The sequence below is a fragment of the Populus trichocarpa genome, chromosome 6, assembly GCF_000002775.5.
Source record: "Populus trichocarpa isolate Nisqually-1 chromosome 6, P.trichocarpa_v4.1, whole genome shotgun sequence".
In the NCBI taxonomy this organism is placed as follows: domain Eukaryota; kingdom Viridiplantae; phylum Streptophyta; class Magnoliopsida; order Malpighiales; family Salicaceae; genus Populus; species Populus trichocarpa.
Window position 1 is genome coordinate 25739102 of NC_037290.2, and position 15623 is coordinate 25754724.

At 31.4% G+C, this 15623-nt stretch overlaps 1 protein-coding gene across 1 annotated transcript; it reads left to right on the forward strand.

Annotated features, from left to right (window-relative positions):
* Positions 1-4398: 4398 nt before the first annotated feature.
* Positions 4399-5562, forward strand: LOC7489136 (protein PPLZ02). Its single transcript, XM_002308655.4, has 2 exons — positions 4399-4612; positions 4710-5562. The coding sequence occupies exons 1-2, from the start codon at positions 4530-4532 to the stop codon at positions 5212-5214; spliced, it is 588 nt and encodes a 195-aa protein (XP_002308691.1). The 5' UTR covers positions 4399-4529; the 3' UTR covers positions 5215-5562.
* Positions 5563-15623: the final 10061 nt, after the last annotated feature.

Genomic DNA, 15623 nt, shown 5'->3' on the forward strand with positions numbered 1-15623 from the left:
CCCACTTTCTTGTCTAGCCACAAAACCGCGTCAAGATTTATAATAATAGAGTTTGTTTAGGTAGTTGATTAAATTCTTTTCTTTGACTAATCCCCTTAAAAGCTTGGAAAATGAAAGGGAAGAAGATGATGTCCATGTATTTAGCTCTGCCCTAAATTGTTTGGCTAAATATTTTGCATTTATTTTAAAACTACATGCGAATCCCGAATCTAGGGTGGATCTTTGAACAGGATTAAGCCCATAATTAGTGCACCTACAAAGATTGTGTTTAGAATTTTAGATTTGTTTCTTGATTTTATTGCTAAGTTTTATTCTGTATTAGTTCTTATGATGATGTTTTAGTCGTAAATAATTTATATTTAGATTCATGTATATATGTCATAAAAAAAAAATTAGAGAGACTAGGGAATGAAAAATAAAAATAAAAAGTTTGATCAAAATTGAATTTTTAAAATCTTGAGGGATTGAAAGGTTATCATTTTAAAAAGTAAAAGGATCAAAGTAAACTTTACACCCTAACAGTAAAACTCCCACCTATTTTCTTTATAGTTTTGACTTTGGTCATTTTTCTTTCAATATTGCTAGTCCTCATCAAATTTAAAGCAATTGGCTTTCAATTTAGCTAAAATTAAATGATGAAATCATTCAAAACCAATTACTATTAGAATCCACAATGAAATGCAAGAAGAGCTACAGGGCATGATGCTAGAATATTTTTCCCATGTTTTTTAGATTATAGTTAATGCATTTTTATTTTTAGTTCTAGCTTGAAGGTTTAGTTCATTGAGAAATTTTTATGTACACCTATGTCTCCTTATATAATTATGAACCCACCATGAAAATTATTAACTGATTTCACTTTTATGCAAGAGGAAGAAAGACAACTTTAGTTGTATTGGATATTTCTTTTAGTCGAAATCTAGTTGGTAAGCAGATACAAACCCTAATTGTCATGTAGGGGTTGAATCCTATAAAAAATTGTAAAAACAAATATATAGTCGAAATGTACATGACTTGCTCAAAATTTATTTAAACAAGACTTATATATTCTCGGTACATAAAATATAAAATAAAAGATATTTTTTAGTTCTATGGTTTGAAAGGATTTGAATCCATCGTTGTTCTTGTTTCGCCTGGGAGAATAATGTTGGGGATAAACTTTTTACTAGATCCGTACACAAACAGGTGCGATAATTTTTTTTGGAAAAGTTTTTCAAAACCACATCAGGATGGATTTTTACAGTTAACGTGGTCTTCATCATTGTCGAATTATATGTAACTATCACAAATCACAGCATCATTAATTTAATAAAAAATTATTAACAATTTTTTGAACTTCAAGCATCAATGAAAAAAACTAAAATATTTCACATCAAATTAAAAATCTTAAACAAAAAAACAAGAAAATTAAAGATTAATGTGGAAAATGAGATGACGTGGACAATGTTTGTGATCTTAGCAGCTTATGTCCTTATCTCCAACAATTTTCCGAAGTTTTCTTGTTTGTTCAATGAATTGTGTTTGTGTGCATGTGATCTTCTGTTGAGGGCTAGAGAAAATAGGTAGCCATGACATAGACTGGACGCTGTAAGGGCCAAGAAAACCATGGGAGGTTTTTTAACACAAATAATAGGAGAGACAAGACATTTTTAGGGTTTAGCTGCTGCTATCATCAGCCATGTTGTGTTCTGGGTCCCATATTCTTAACGCGTTAATCTTATAGGGTACAACATCTTAGCTCATATCTTTCTTGTTCTTGACATCTATTTGATGCAAGTCTTTATAGAGTTAGCTGTAAACCAAAGACTCAGACAAAACTTCTAATCTTTCAATCTAATCTCATCTCCACATCTTCCTTCTTGTTTCTCTTGACCGTTTTTCCTTGGCTTAAAATCTCAAAATTCAAAAAGTTATAACGTTAATTAAATTATCCAATCAAAAACATAATCATTAATTAACCTGCTGTTGAAGAGGCCAGGATTCGTCAAATTTATGCCCTGAAGACACACATCAAGAGTTTATCTTCTCATTTTCAGTGGTTAAATGTACCCATCAATTTATGGGAAAGCACTAGTGGTTTACAGGAATTTTTTAACTTGAAATGTCCAGTGCCTTGTTAACATGTTCCTAGGAGACCCTTTTAAAAAAAAATAGTATGCAATTATGCAGGTAGTTGTCTAAAATATTAAAAACTATTGGCCCAAATGATTAAAGAGATCTGCTTGTATCTATTGATTTTTCAAATTCAAAAAAATTAATGTTTAATGGATAATTATCGTGGAAATTTCATTTTTGAAATTGTTTTTTAAAATAAATGCTTCCATTAATACATAAAATAATCTAAAAATATAATAACAGAAAACTTCTATGTCATGTCATACATGTCTGGACACTTGAAAGTTGCAATAACAGCCAAAATAGACTAGCAAAAGAGAAAGAAAATTTTTATGGCATGTGAGATTTATGTGTCTCAAGTTACACAGGTGAGATATACATATTAAACTCTATTAGTTTAGAAAATATTTGTTTTACTATGCTAATTCTTTTTTAAAACAAACTTGTCAAAACTCCATACGCTCTAGGATTAAAATCATTTACTATAAATTATATTGTCCTGGTTACTGCAGCGAGGTCATACCCCTAGAACTCAGGCAAATGATTGCTTCTAATATGGTAAAGTCCCTCTGCCATAGGAACAGCTCTGTCATACCCCTAGAACTCAGGCAAATGATTGCTTGTAATATGGCAAGTCCCTCTGCCATGGGAGCAGCTCCCGACACAGAGAAGCAAACAGTCAAAAATAGCAACTGTAGAGATCGGGAGTGCTTCTACGATCAATTTTGTTTTTATTTTAAAATTTTTATTTTTTTAATTATTTTTTTATATTTTTTAATTATTTTAATTAGTTAATACTAGAAATAAATTTTAAAAATAAAAAATGTTATTTTAATATATTTATAGATAAAATTCACTTTAAAAAGTAATTTGACACCCACGTAACACACTACCCAAAGATAACATGAAGAATGATCTTAAAACTACAGTATACTTCAACTTGATCAGAAAATAATTCAACTATTATTTTATGGAAATTGATTCCTGAATACCAAAAAAAAAAAATGCAAGGGTCTCATTCTGTAGCATGGGGGTCCATGCTTGGCACATGAGTCTACAGTAAACATCAAGCATGGCCAAGAGGCAACCCAAACCAAAACCATGTACACTGTTTGTCTTCTATATATAATCTGTGGCGTATGCTCATGTTTCAAATTTGTGCGCCATGTAAAACCAATAGGCAAGAAACAAAAGAAAGAAGCAACCCTTGCGAGCTACAAGTCACGAGCCCATCATAGATTTATTAAGAATTGATAGCGTTTAGTTGCTCTCTCGTGAAGAAAAAAGAATTCATTAAAGATCTATGTTATGAATAAATGTATTTTATATAATCTGTTTCTGTTTCGAAATACTAACCAAGCGTGAAATGAGTAAGCTAGTGAAATAAACATCACTTGAAAAGTCAGTAGCCCTAACTGAGGTGTAGTCTCTACTGTTGAACAATCACCATACGCTTATTAAAAATTTAGAATCCTTCTGTCGAGAAACAGAGACCTCTGGGTTGTATGCAAGAAAAATAATCTTTAGCTGCTCTTAGTGCATGTTGATTCTGTTATATAGTGAATAAGATTTGATCAAATGATTTGGATTGTTAGGGCAATTATTATGGTCTAAGAATCTTTAATAGTTGTGTCTCAACTTAGGATTGACCCAATTATGTCTGTTCCAAATTCTTGCATGAGCCTGTTTTTTTAACCTGTGGACCATTAATGACCAATGTAAAATTAAGAGAACTGTACATCTCACCACAACAGGGTAAATTACTCCCGTTTTTTGCATCTAAAATTGTGGCTTAAAACTCCCACATGCCCCCAATTAATTCCTTTTTTTTTTTAAAAAAAAAGAAAGATAAAAAGCTACCCCAAATAAGCTTCGGGTCTCTTGGACATGAAGAAAAGAGAGAGTTGTGGTGGAGTCGTTATCTTTGCTAGGCTAACACATAACACTCACATGCATGAAGAGATGAATATCTACAAGACTATGACCTTAGATTTTCTTGAAGGTAGAGAGAAGCTCTCCAAAGCGAACAGTTGAATATTCTGATTTTTTGTTCTCTTCTTTTTTCAATCATGAAACAAAAGCTATTACATATCTTGGTCATGTGAAATGAATTTGGATTTCAGTTTGAAATTCCACTTCACCAAAATATATTCAATTATTATCATTCTTATAGTAATAAAGCCAGCCAAGATAAAGAAAGGAATAGAAAGACCTAAACCCCAAGTTGGGGACCCACTTCTTAAATTGGTTGCCAGACGAGCTTGCCTTATATCTTTCAAACAAACCCAGCTACAAAAACCCCTCTTCCCCACCCCTTCATCAGCATCACTCCCTTGCTTTCCAACATTCTCCCTTTTCTTACAGGCATTTTCACAAACACTTTCTCAAAGAAACGTTTCTTTTTTTTCACGAACATGGCCAGACCACAGCAGCGATACCGAGGGGTCCGACAAAGGCATTGGGGATCATGGGTGTCTGAGATTCGTCATCCTTTATTGTAAGGACACATCAGCAATGTGGCCCATGAACGTTTCTTCCAATTTTCTGGATTTTTCATTGATTGCTAACCGAAACGTTTCGTTTTTGTTGTGCAGGAAGACTAGAATTTGGCTAGGCACGTTTGAAACAGCAGAGGATGCAGCAAGAGCTTATGATGAAGCTGCAAGGCTTATGTGTGGACCTAGGGCTAGGACCAACTTCCCTTATAACCCAAATGCATCACAATCAGCTTCATCGAAACTTCTCTCCGCAACTTTGACAGCAAAGTTGCACAGGTGCTATATGGCCTCATTGCAAGTGACCAAAAAAACATCACTTCATGAACAAAAACAACAGCAACAAAAGGCACCAACTTCACTTGCCAACACCCCCACCAATGGCATTGTCATAAAAAGTGAGGAACTTGATGCTTTATTGCCAGAGAAAAGCCCATTACAAGTTCAAGAGGCAGAGGCAAACTGGGTGTACAAGAAAGTTCAAGTTGATAACAACAACCAGCAATTCATAAAGCCTCTTGAAGATCACCACATTGAGCAAATGATTGAAGAGTTGCTTGACTATGGGTCTATCGAGTTTTTCTCTGGGGTAACAACTCAGTAATCTGCAAGCTAAAGGTGCCACAAACACCCCCATTAGTCTAGTCCTTCTCCTCTGCCAAAGCAATGGCATTGATTAGCTAATTTTTAACCAATTCTTATAGCTTCTTCAAGTGCTTAGTCTTTTAGACCCTTTCTAAGGTCCCTAGAAGTATCCCCGTAGGGTCCCCTCCATTTGATGATGCTTAATTAGTACTAATGTACAGTATATTATGTCATAATTATGATCTTGTCGTACGCATTATGTCTTCAGTCGAAGATTTGTAGGAATCTTGCTGCTGCTGCTTCAAGGATTCCAAATCTTCACTTGTAATGCAAAATGGTACAATTTTAGAAAAACGATTCTCCCTCCCTCTCTCTCTCTCTCTCTCTCTCTGATCTTCCAGGCTTCTTGCTTTCAATTTCTATGCCACTTTTATTGGGGTTTGAATTGAAAAGGAGCCTCTGAAAATTGGAAACACAACCTGACATTTTGACATCCGTTTTCAATTCAAAGTAACAAGATCTAAAATTTGCAGTCTTTTTCTTAAGACCTGGAGATTTGTACCATTACCATTCATTTAGAAAGAATAGCAATCTTGTGAAAGGTCACCCACATGGGCAGTTTTCACTTGTTTATTTAGTGCGGCATTTGTTGGGAATATTCAATACACTTGGAGGAAATTTATTCATGTGGACCGTTGATTGGTTGGTATAGTGAACCCTAATATGATTGGTTTGATTCACATGAACGAAGTTACATTTAAAGAGGATGAAACTCCACTAGAGGCATGGAGGGTGCCCTATTATGGTAATGGCAGCACTACCATGGCCTTGATACTGTAAACAAAAATCAAGAAAAACGATGCTCTAGGCATCCTCAACGGGTGACTAAATTTGTCAGTATAGGAACTTATTTTGAAAAGAGGGTAACAAAAAGAGTAAATATTTTAGTGGAAAAGAAGGGGGCCTACAGGGCACTTTTCTTGAAAGTGAAGGTGAAGGAACCACAAGTGAAAGGTTTTGCTTGTTGTGTAGGCTAGTGAGTTAGTAAACTCTGTTGTATTATTACTCACTTGGGAAAATTTAAAGTTTTATGAACAGAACAAAACTAAAGTCATTAAGTGTTTATTTGACACTACAGTAATTTTTGTTTTTTTAAAGTATTTTTTATTTAAGTATTTTTGAATTATTTTGACTAATAGTATTAAAAATTAAAAAAATATTATTTTAATAATTTTCCAATTAAAATTTATTTTTAAAAAGTACATGTACTACATTAACAAACACATTCTAAAAAAAAATCTCTAGGTACAGAAGCAAACTAATTTCCATGGAAGGTAGAGATGCAGGGTCTAGTTTCTTTACTGTCAGAAAGATGTGAGACCAATTTTCAATGGAGGTTGAAAATAATGAAATCCTTTTGAATTGTTAGGTTTAAAGGTTCTTTTGTGTTGATTTCAGGCTTACAAGACAGGATTCCAGATGGGATTCCAGCATCATCTCCTGAAGAAAAAAAAAAAAGGACACTGAATGTGATTGAGTGGGTGTTTTAATTATTTTGTCCAGGCCATCCTTCTCTCTTTCTCTGTGTCTTGCCACACACACACCCACACACAACAACAACAACAACAAAAAGTGAGACACCTCCAAAGAGAAATAATTTTTATAGAAGCATACAAAACAACAAGATGCTAGTATAATAGTTGTTTAATTCGCAGAAAAATGTATTTCTTGCTGTTGTTATTTTGGCTTTAACATTGAAGTTTTTTGTGCATTATGAATAAGCGATAAGATGAGTGATTCTACAATATATAAAAAAGAAGAAGGTACTTTTTAATCCTTGTCCAATTAAAATATTTTGAATATTGAATTTGTCAGAGAATAATATAAATCATATTTTAGAACCTCATCTAACAGCTTAAGCTATAGGGTCGAGATGATTTTTTGACATGGTATCAGAACCTTGATGACCAAGTGGTCTCAAGTTCGAATTTCATCATCCCCATTTATTTGATAAAAAATTAAGCACAAGGTAATGTGGGTCTGTGTAAGTTTCAAGCCCAAAAGTCTTTCACTTGAAGGGGTGTGTTAGAGAATAATATAAATCATATTCTAGGACCTCACCTAACAGTTTAAACTATTGGGTTGAGATGGTTCTTTGACAAAATTATGTTAAATCTTATATTTTTTTTTAATTATTTTTTTATTTTTATTGAATTGGATTGATCGTGGTGCTATGAGTTAAATCTTGGTCCCTGTTTTTCCAAAAAAATGATTAACAAATATAGTAATTAGAAATATTTAATTAATTATTAGTGCTTGCTTAATTGCTTTTCATAACTACGTGATTATGCAACAAACCAAGATTTAACTCCTTTTGCTTGTCTTTGCCATTTTCCATTTTAGCTTCTAGTTACAGTGGTTTCTCCATAAATAGGAGGACCTTTTACGGCACTTGATTTGAGAGTGATATGAAGATTCACATTTTCACTTGTCATTTTCATTTCTGGGTCTGGGTCTCTTTTAGATAATAATAATAAAAAATAAAATAAAATTGCATGACAATGGTAGGCTATAAGCCGGTCTGGTTACGAAAACTATGATATATGTGAGTCATGCTCACTTGAAAATGGGTATCTTCTATTTTTAAAAATATTTTTAATTTTTTTTATTTTAAAAAACATTAAATTCATGTTTTTAGGTGTTTTTTTTTTATAATTTTAATGTATTTTATTAAAAAATAATTTTAATATAATTTCAATTGAAAAATAATTTTTACCTTGTATCACACATTTGATCTACCATTGTTAATTTTTCATTGAAGACTTGTCGTGTCAGATTATGCTAGATTTGGATTAATGAGTTTTCATTTTTACTCTTTTTTTCGGTAGTAGCAAGCTTTAACAAGATTGGTCATAGTTTTGAAACCCGGCTTGATAATAGGTCCGGTTCAAAGTTCGGGTTTCAGATTCTGACCAGGTCGTCTAGGTTAATTTATATTTAAAAAAAAATTCAAAACAACGTCGTTTTAGTAAAAAAAAAAAAATCAACGGGTTGCAACCGGGTTTTGCCGGGTCACCAAGTCGACCCACCGGGCCAGACTGGGTTTCAAAACTATGAGATTGGTGGCCTATTACCGTATTTTTTTGGTAGAGCAGCCAACCATACACTTAGTTATCCTACCAAACAGATACTAAATAATATTTAGTTATTGTCTTAGTATAATAATAAAAAAAAAACAATAGAAATATATTATTTTGAAAGAAAAAAAAATCATTTCAAAACTATATTAAAGACAATTTAATTTTATATTTATATGTGTTTGGATTTTATATTTATATGTCTTTAATCAAACACATTAATGTTTCTTTCTTCTTCTTTTTTTTTTTGTAAGGTGATACTAACCAAACACAACCCATTTTTTTTTTTATCTTAACCATAGCTTAATTAGAGAATTAAACAGCATACTACTTCTAATCAAAGTTGATTAATATTTTATATTGTTATTTCTTCAAGGTAAAGAACTGGAATTTCACCATTCACCAATACGATTTCAATTACCAGAGTATGGATTCTTGGATTAATAAACGAATTTGATTTGTTTCCGTCTTCAAGTAGTGTTGAAATTGCAAGTGAAGAGCTAAGATCTCAAGTTCTACTAGCTAGCTAGCTATGTCTAGAATTAAAATATGTGTGCTAGCTTTTGGGTGTTGGTGTCCAGTCTCTGTCAATGAAACTTCATGATTGTTTACCTGTTTGGAAATTGATTTTGCTCCCCACAACCATCAAAGATTAAAGTTTTTTAGTCTCATTATATTGTTGTTTTACTTTTGATTCAGCAAAGGCGATTAAATCATGGCATGTTAGTGAGTTTATCATCATTAAAAGTTTGAACTTTGTGACCTTAAGAGGGCACTTGATATTTCACCTGACCAAACACTTTCGTTTTTGTCAAGAAACGAAATTGAAAGTTCACCAGATACAAGAACAAGAGTGGCCAATTACACCCTGATTAACAGACAATGGATTAATGAAGTCCTTCATGTTTGAAGGGAAATTCCTTAAAGCTTGCTAATTTACTAGTGGTAAGTGAATTGATCCTTGAAAGATAATGAGTTCGACAAGACAAGAACCTTTGACTAAAAGTTTGGTAAATGACTCTCAAATAATTGACACTAAATTACCAGATTTAGTCCCATGATGCTTGCTCTTGAATGCTCATCTTTTGTCATATTTTTTTAGGATTACATGTTTTTTACATCTTGGGATCAAATGAAAGCAGTGCAGTTGTTGAAAACTACTAAACCTTGATTTTAGTGGGCATTATCTGAAAATTTCTTTATATATATATATTCATGTAGCTTCCGAGATTCATAATCTAAAGGTATTGGTAAAATGCATGGCCAAATTACTATTTGCTTCTTTGTTAACATGGTATAATGTGTTTTTTAAAAATATTTTTTATTTGAAAAAATATTAAAAGAATTTTAATAATTTTTAATATCCTAAACAAGGATTATCTTGGGACATAAAGGATAAGGATAATAAATATAAAAACATGTTTGGTTAAGAAAACAGATATAAAATAAATTTATTTTTAAAATAGTTTTGAAATGAATTTATAAAATACAAAAAAAAACATTAATTATAAACTAAAAGAGGAGGGGTTTTTATTGTGCCCCTCCTCACAAAGCACTATTCATTGGAATAGCACTTTCTTTTTTTGTTTTTTTTTTTGCTTTGTTTTTTTTTCTTTTCAATTAATTTTTTTTGTTTAATTTCATTTTTTAATATTAATTTTTTTTATTTAGCTATTACACTGTCATGACACGGATCTCAGGTTTGATGGATTAATCTGTTTTGACGAGGTAACCCAATTGACTCAATTTTTTTTTCTTTTTTTTAATTAATTGTTTTCTTTCAATTTTATCATTTAATATTGATTTGATTGAGAATTAAATTTTATAATTTATTTTTTTACTTTTTATTAAATTATCATAATCTTATGACACAAAAATAACTGATTAACCCGAATTAACTCGGGGGGGTTTTTGTGTCTTTTATTTAATTGATTTTTTTTAATTTTATCATTTAATATTGGATCGATTGGGAATTGAGTTTCATAATATATTTTGACATGCTTTTTATGAGAATATCTTGGTCTTAAGATCAAGGTCAAAGGTTTTAGCAGTTTAACCCTAGTTAAATCGGATTATTTTTTTTTATGTTCTTTTCAAGAGGTTATATTGGTTTCATTACCTGGGTTATGAGTCATTCAACATTAAACTTGTTTTTTATTGGGTTGTCCATGTCTCATGATCCAGGTCACGAGTTAACCTAATTAACTCATTTTTTTTTCTTTTTTTAATTGATTTTTTTTTCCAATTTCATCAATTAATATTGGGTTTAATTGGGAATTAAGCTTCTTGATTTGTATTGATTTATTTTTCATTAGGTTATCGTGGTCTCATGACTTGGTAATTAATGGTTAACTTGAGTTATTTTTTATGTCGTTTTATTTAATTAAAATTTTTACAATTTTCATCGTTCAACATTAGATCCGACATGGACGATTGAGAATCAAGTTTTATAATTTATTTAAACTTTCTCTTTATGGGTTTATCTCAATCTCAAGACCAAAGTCACGAATTTGACAGGTTAACCCAGGTTAAATCATATATTTTTTTATTTTTTTTCTATAAGGTTATCTCAGTCGACTGATAACCCGGATCATGAATTTGGTGAATTGACTCAGGTTGTTTTTTTTGTTTGATTTGATTGATTTTTTTTAATCTCATTCTTCAATATTATACTGGTTAGGGATTGAAATTTATAATTTATTTCAATTTATTTTTCATAGGGTTATCTCAATCTTATGACCCAGGTTGCAAGTTTGACATGTTAATTCGGATTGTTTTTTTAGGTCTTTTTTTAATTGATTTTTTTAATTTCATCCTTCAATATTGAGTTGATTGGGAATTAGGTTTAATAATTTATTTTGATTTGCTTTCTATAGAGTTATCGTAGTCTTATAACCCGAGTCATGAATTTGACATGTTAACCCGGGTTGTCCAAGGTCAATCCAATATGTTATTTTATTATTAAGAAAAAATATCATCTTAAAATTTTGTTTAGTCAAAATTTGTTTTCACATGTTATATGAATTGTTTTTTTACTAGTAAAATCAATCGAGTTATATCAGGTAAACCGTCACATAATTTAATTTTTTTCCTGCTAGAAAAAACACATTAAAAGCATTTGAATATATTTTTTTACGTTCAAGAAAAATTTAACTAGAATCAAGGCGTAGTGTTCTTACTATTTCCATATCTTCTGTATTATTTCGCTACGAATCATGACGTATCAAGTCATGCAATTACCGCAACCTCAAGATACTTAAGATTATTTTGGAAGAAAATATTCATGAGAGTTTGCCAACTCTTGGTGGTGAAGCATTATCAGTCAATATAAGCAGAGAGATTTTTTTGTACATCTTCCTTTGCAAAAGGGCTAGATATTGCTTGAGTTGCAAACCTCAGTGAAAAGGAGATAAACTATGGGAGTCAAAGGTGAGATCTTTCTGATCAGAAAAGTAGTCAAAGCCAATCATGATGTACATAGAATCTCATGTGGAAATGTTGGAGGACAGACAATGATATGGCCTTAATCCTTTTTTCCCCACAAAACCAAAAGTACTAAACACCTATGTGTTGCAGTTGTCTTTGTAACTAGGTGTTCATCATTTGTTTTAGATGCCTTGGATCATGTGTGTCATGCAAAATTCCAATCCAAAAGGCAAAAAAAACTTTGTTTGTGAGTGAAAGAAAAAGAGTTTGGTGGCCTACTCCCTGTAAAGCCAAAATACTTTCAATTACACAACTCTTTTTAATTAGATATTGAGGCCTTAAGGTGGTGTGTAATGTGTATAGAAAAGACCTGAACAGGATAATCTCTAGCACATTAGGCTGCTTAGGGTACTCCGACATGGCATGTCTGATGTCTCATACCTCCAATTCTCCTCCTCCCTCCTCCCTCCTCCCTTCACATGGAGTAGCATGTGCATGCTAACATCCACATGGTCTTAACCACCTCTTATCAACAATGTTTGAAAGACAAACAAGGAATGCGACACGTGAGTGCCCATAAAACACACATGAACACACTCTCTCATCCATGGATTCACTCCTTTTCAAGCAACTGTGTTTGTACCATCTTAATCAGAGACATAAATTATGCAACTATAATGTATCTTGATGGCGGTGTGGAGCTCGCTGATCTTGTTGAGATTGATGGGTCAGTGATTTTGATAGATGAAATGTATTTGTGCTAAAGCACAAACATCTGATAAAGCAATCTTAGCTTCATCGATTTACTATATGAAGAAAGTACTGTCATTTTATCACTTACTGTTTTGCAATTCTAGCAACTATCATCACAGCATGCATGGCTGCACTGTGAATAAAGATCATTTCCACTTGAGATAAGTAGATGGAGATTGTTTTGGTCCATGACATGCGACACTGAAGGTGAAACTATAGTCATTTTCATCATTTGCTTTTTTAAAGATGAATGTGTGTGCAGATCGCCGTATTTGGTAAAGAATATTGCTGTTTTTTATATTACATATATTTGAAGATATTTTTATCATTTAATAAAAAAAAAACCTCCGAGGAATAGGTTATAGGTAGCATTTAATTATCTGTTTTGAAAAGATAAAAATTCACTCCAAAATTATTCTATTTATTGTAACATATTTTTTTACATTTCTATATGTCTTTTCTACTATGAAATACTAATATATTTGAAAAAATATACCTCGGATTTATTTTTTATCATTCAATGAGAAAAAAACAAAGGAATCTCCTTTTACTAACTTTTACTAGGTAATGTTTCACTATTATTTTAAAACATAAAATATAAAAATAATATGAAAAAAAAGAAGAAATTCATTCTAAAATTATTACATGAACATGTTTTTGTCAGTAATGTATGTCTTTTCTACTATGACATGTTAATCACAAGCAATAATTAGGAACTCATTTTAATTAGAAGTAGAGATTTGTTGTCATGTCTATATTTTGGGCCTCATAGATTCAGAACCTATATTGACATTCCACGGACATACCACAGACAGAAGGCCAGGGCCAGCCCAATCAGACCTCACAATGAAACACCTTAACTTCTCTTCTTTAGTAACATTTTGGACAGGGCCCAATCCGAAGAGCAAACTTCCTCTGGGCCTTATAGACACTAAATCAGACTGGGCTTTCGAAACCCATTTAGCATGTTAGGGACGCATTTCTTAATCAAGGGGTCATCACTGAAAACAAAATTCGAATTATCTGAATCAAGGGGTGATAAATTTTTAAAAATTTTGGAGATCAAATTATTGAATTCGGGTAAAACCAAAAAAATTGAGTGGTCTGAATTACCCAAAATATATTTTTTATTCATGTATATACTTATTTATTCATGGATTTTTAAAACTAATGGATATTTGATTTTTCTTAAACCTAATTTTTGCATGGTGAAAATATCCTTGAGCCTAATTTTATTAATTTATTTTTTAAAAACATTTCTGGGTAAATAAAAAAAATTGGTGCGGTATGGTTACAAAATTCGAGTAAAATATAGTTCAGAGAATATAAATTATTTTTCTTAAATTATTTGGTATTTTTATTAAATCTAACTTAGTAAGTCAATCTTGAATTCTTTTAACCTGATTTTTAGCTTAGTTTTGGTTTAAAATTAATCCCGTGAGAGTTACTCTGGCGTGACCCGGTTGACTTGATAAAGACAACCAAAATGACCACTAAAAAACATGGTTTGACTTTAAATTTTTTTGTTAAGATGACATCCTTTTCTTTTAATATAAAGATGGACAACATATTAAATCGACTCATGTTTCATAACTTAACTCACCAAACTACCAACCCGGATCATGAATTTCATTGGGTTTAACAACTTTGTTTTTTCTTTAAACTATTTTCTATTTAATGATATGATAACAAAAATTTACGCTCGCAAAATTAAGTAGTAACTAAATACCAGAATGTTTGTTTGAGATTCTAATAGCCTCATAGAAAGCAAACCAAAATAAATTATGAAGGACATTTCAAAATCAATCAAATATTAAATGATGAGATTGAAAGGAAAAAAAAACGAAAAGATTCAATCAAAAGAAGAAATATGGAAGATGGATTTTTTTTTAAAAAAAATAGAAACTATTTGGCATTGTCATTAAACTGAACCCAACGGATAAACCTTGAAACCTTCCACCTGACTTCTTGCCTAGCTAGAATTTAGAATTAACTTGCATAAGAGTTGACTCTATATGACCCAGTTAATTTGATGGGTCCAAAGACAACTCGGATGATTGATAAAAGCGTGGTTTGGCTTTAAAAAAAATTCAAGATGTCATCTTTTTAAAAAAATATTGAAACTCTGATATATTAGATTGACTCGGGCTTTACGACTTAACTTGTAAAACTCGCAAACTGGATCATGAACTCCACTAAATTTAAAATTTTTTATTTTTTATTTAATGATATGATAACAAAAATAAATAGTTGTAAAAATTTAATATCAATTAAATGTTGGGATGTTTATTTGAGACTGATAACTTTATTGGAAAAAACCTAAAACAAAATCAATAAAATATTAAAGAAAAAAATTAACAAGGTTTAATTTTTTATTAAAAAAAAGAAAATGTTTTTGAAAAACTGACTAGAAAATCTTGGTCCTTCGCTTTTCTTATGAATAGTGAAGTGACATATTGTTTTCTAATTTTTTAGGTGAGAGTGATTGTATTATAAAAAGATTATCACATCTATATTTGGATCATAGTTGTAAAATTCGAACAGCATAACAAGTCTACTTAGGGCTTGGCAGTCTCAAGGCTTGGGCCGATTCAAGTTGAAGAAGAAATAAAAAAGGTAAAAAAATCTAGTTATTCTGGTAAATAGCCTAGATTAACTTGCTAATCCAGCCGGTCTGAACATAGTATGTTGACTTAATTTTTGAAGAAGATTTTTTTATTAAAGGATATCATCTTAAGTTTTTTATTAAAAAAAACCCGTATCTCGTGACTTGCCATGAGTTTCTGTAAGAACGTCCATTTCAATGTCGTGACAACTTTTTATGAGAGTTCAAGCACTTGAGAATCGACTCCCACTATTCTTTGCCTGTCCTACATACGAAAAGGGTTTTGTCCTCTGTATAGCTGTCCTAAAAGTGGAACCCTGTTTTTTAAAATCTACTTGGGGGCAATAATGCAACCTAACTTTGACAAATCTATGCTTAAAAATAACAATAAGGAAGTTCCCTAGTTTGAATTCATGAGAAACTGTAACTGCCCTTTTAGCTAGGTGGTATCGCCCTATAGCTTAATCACTTGAAAAGAGTGCTTAACAACTCTAATTTGCTCCACCA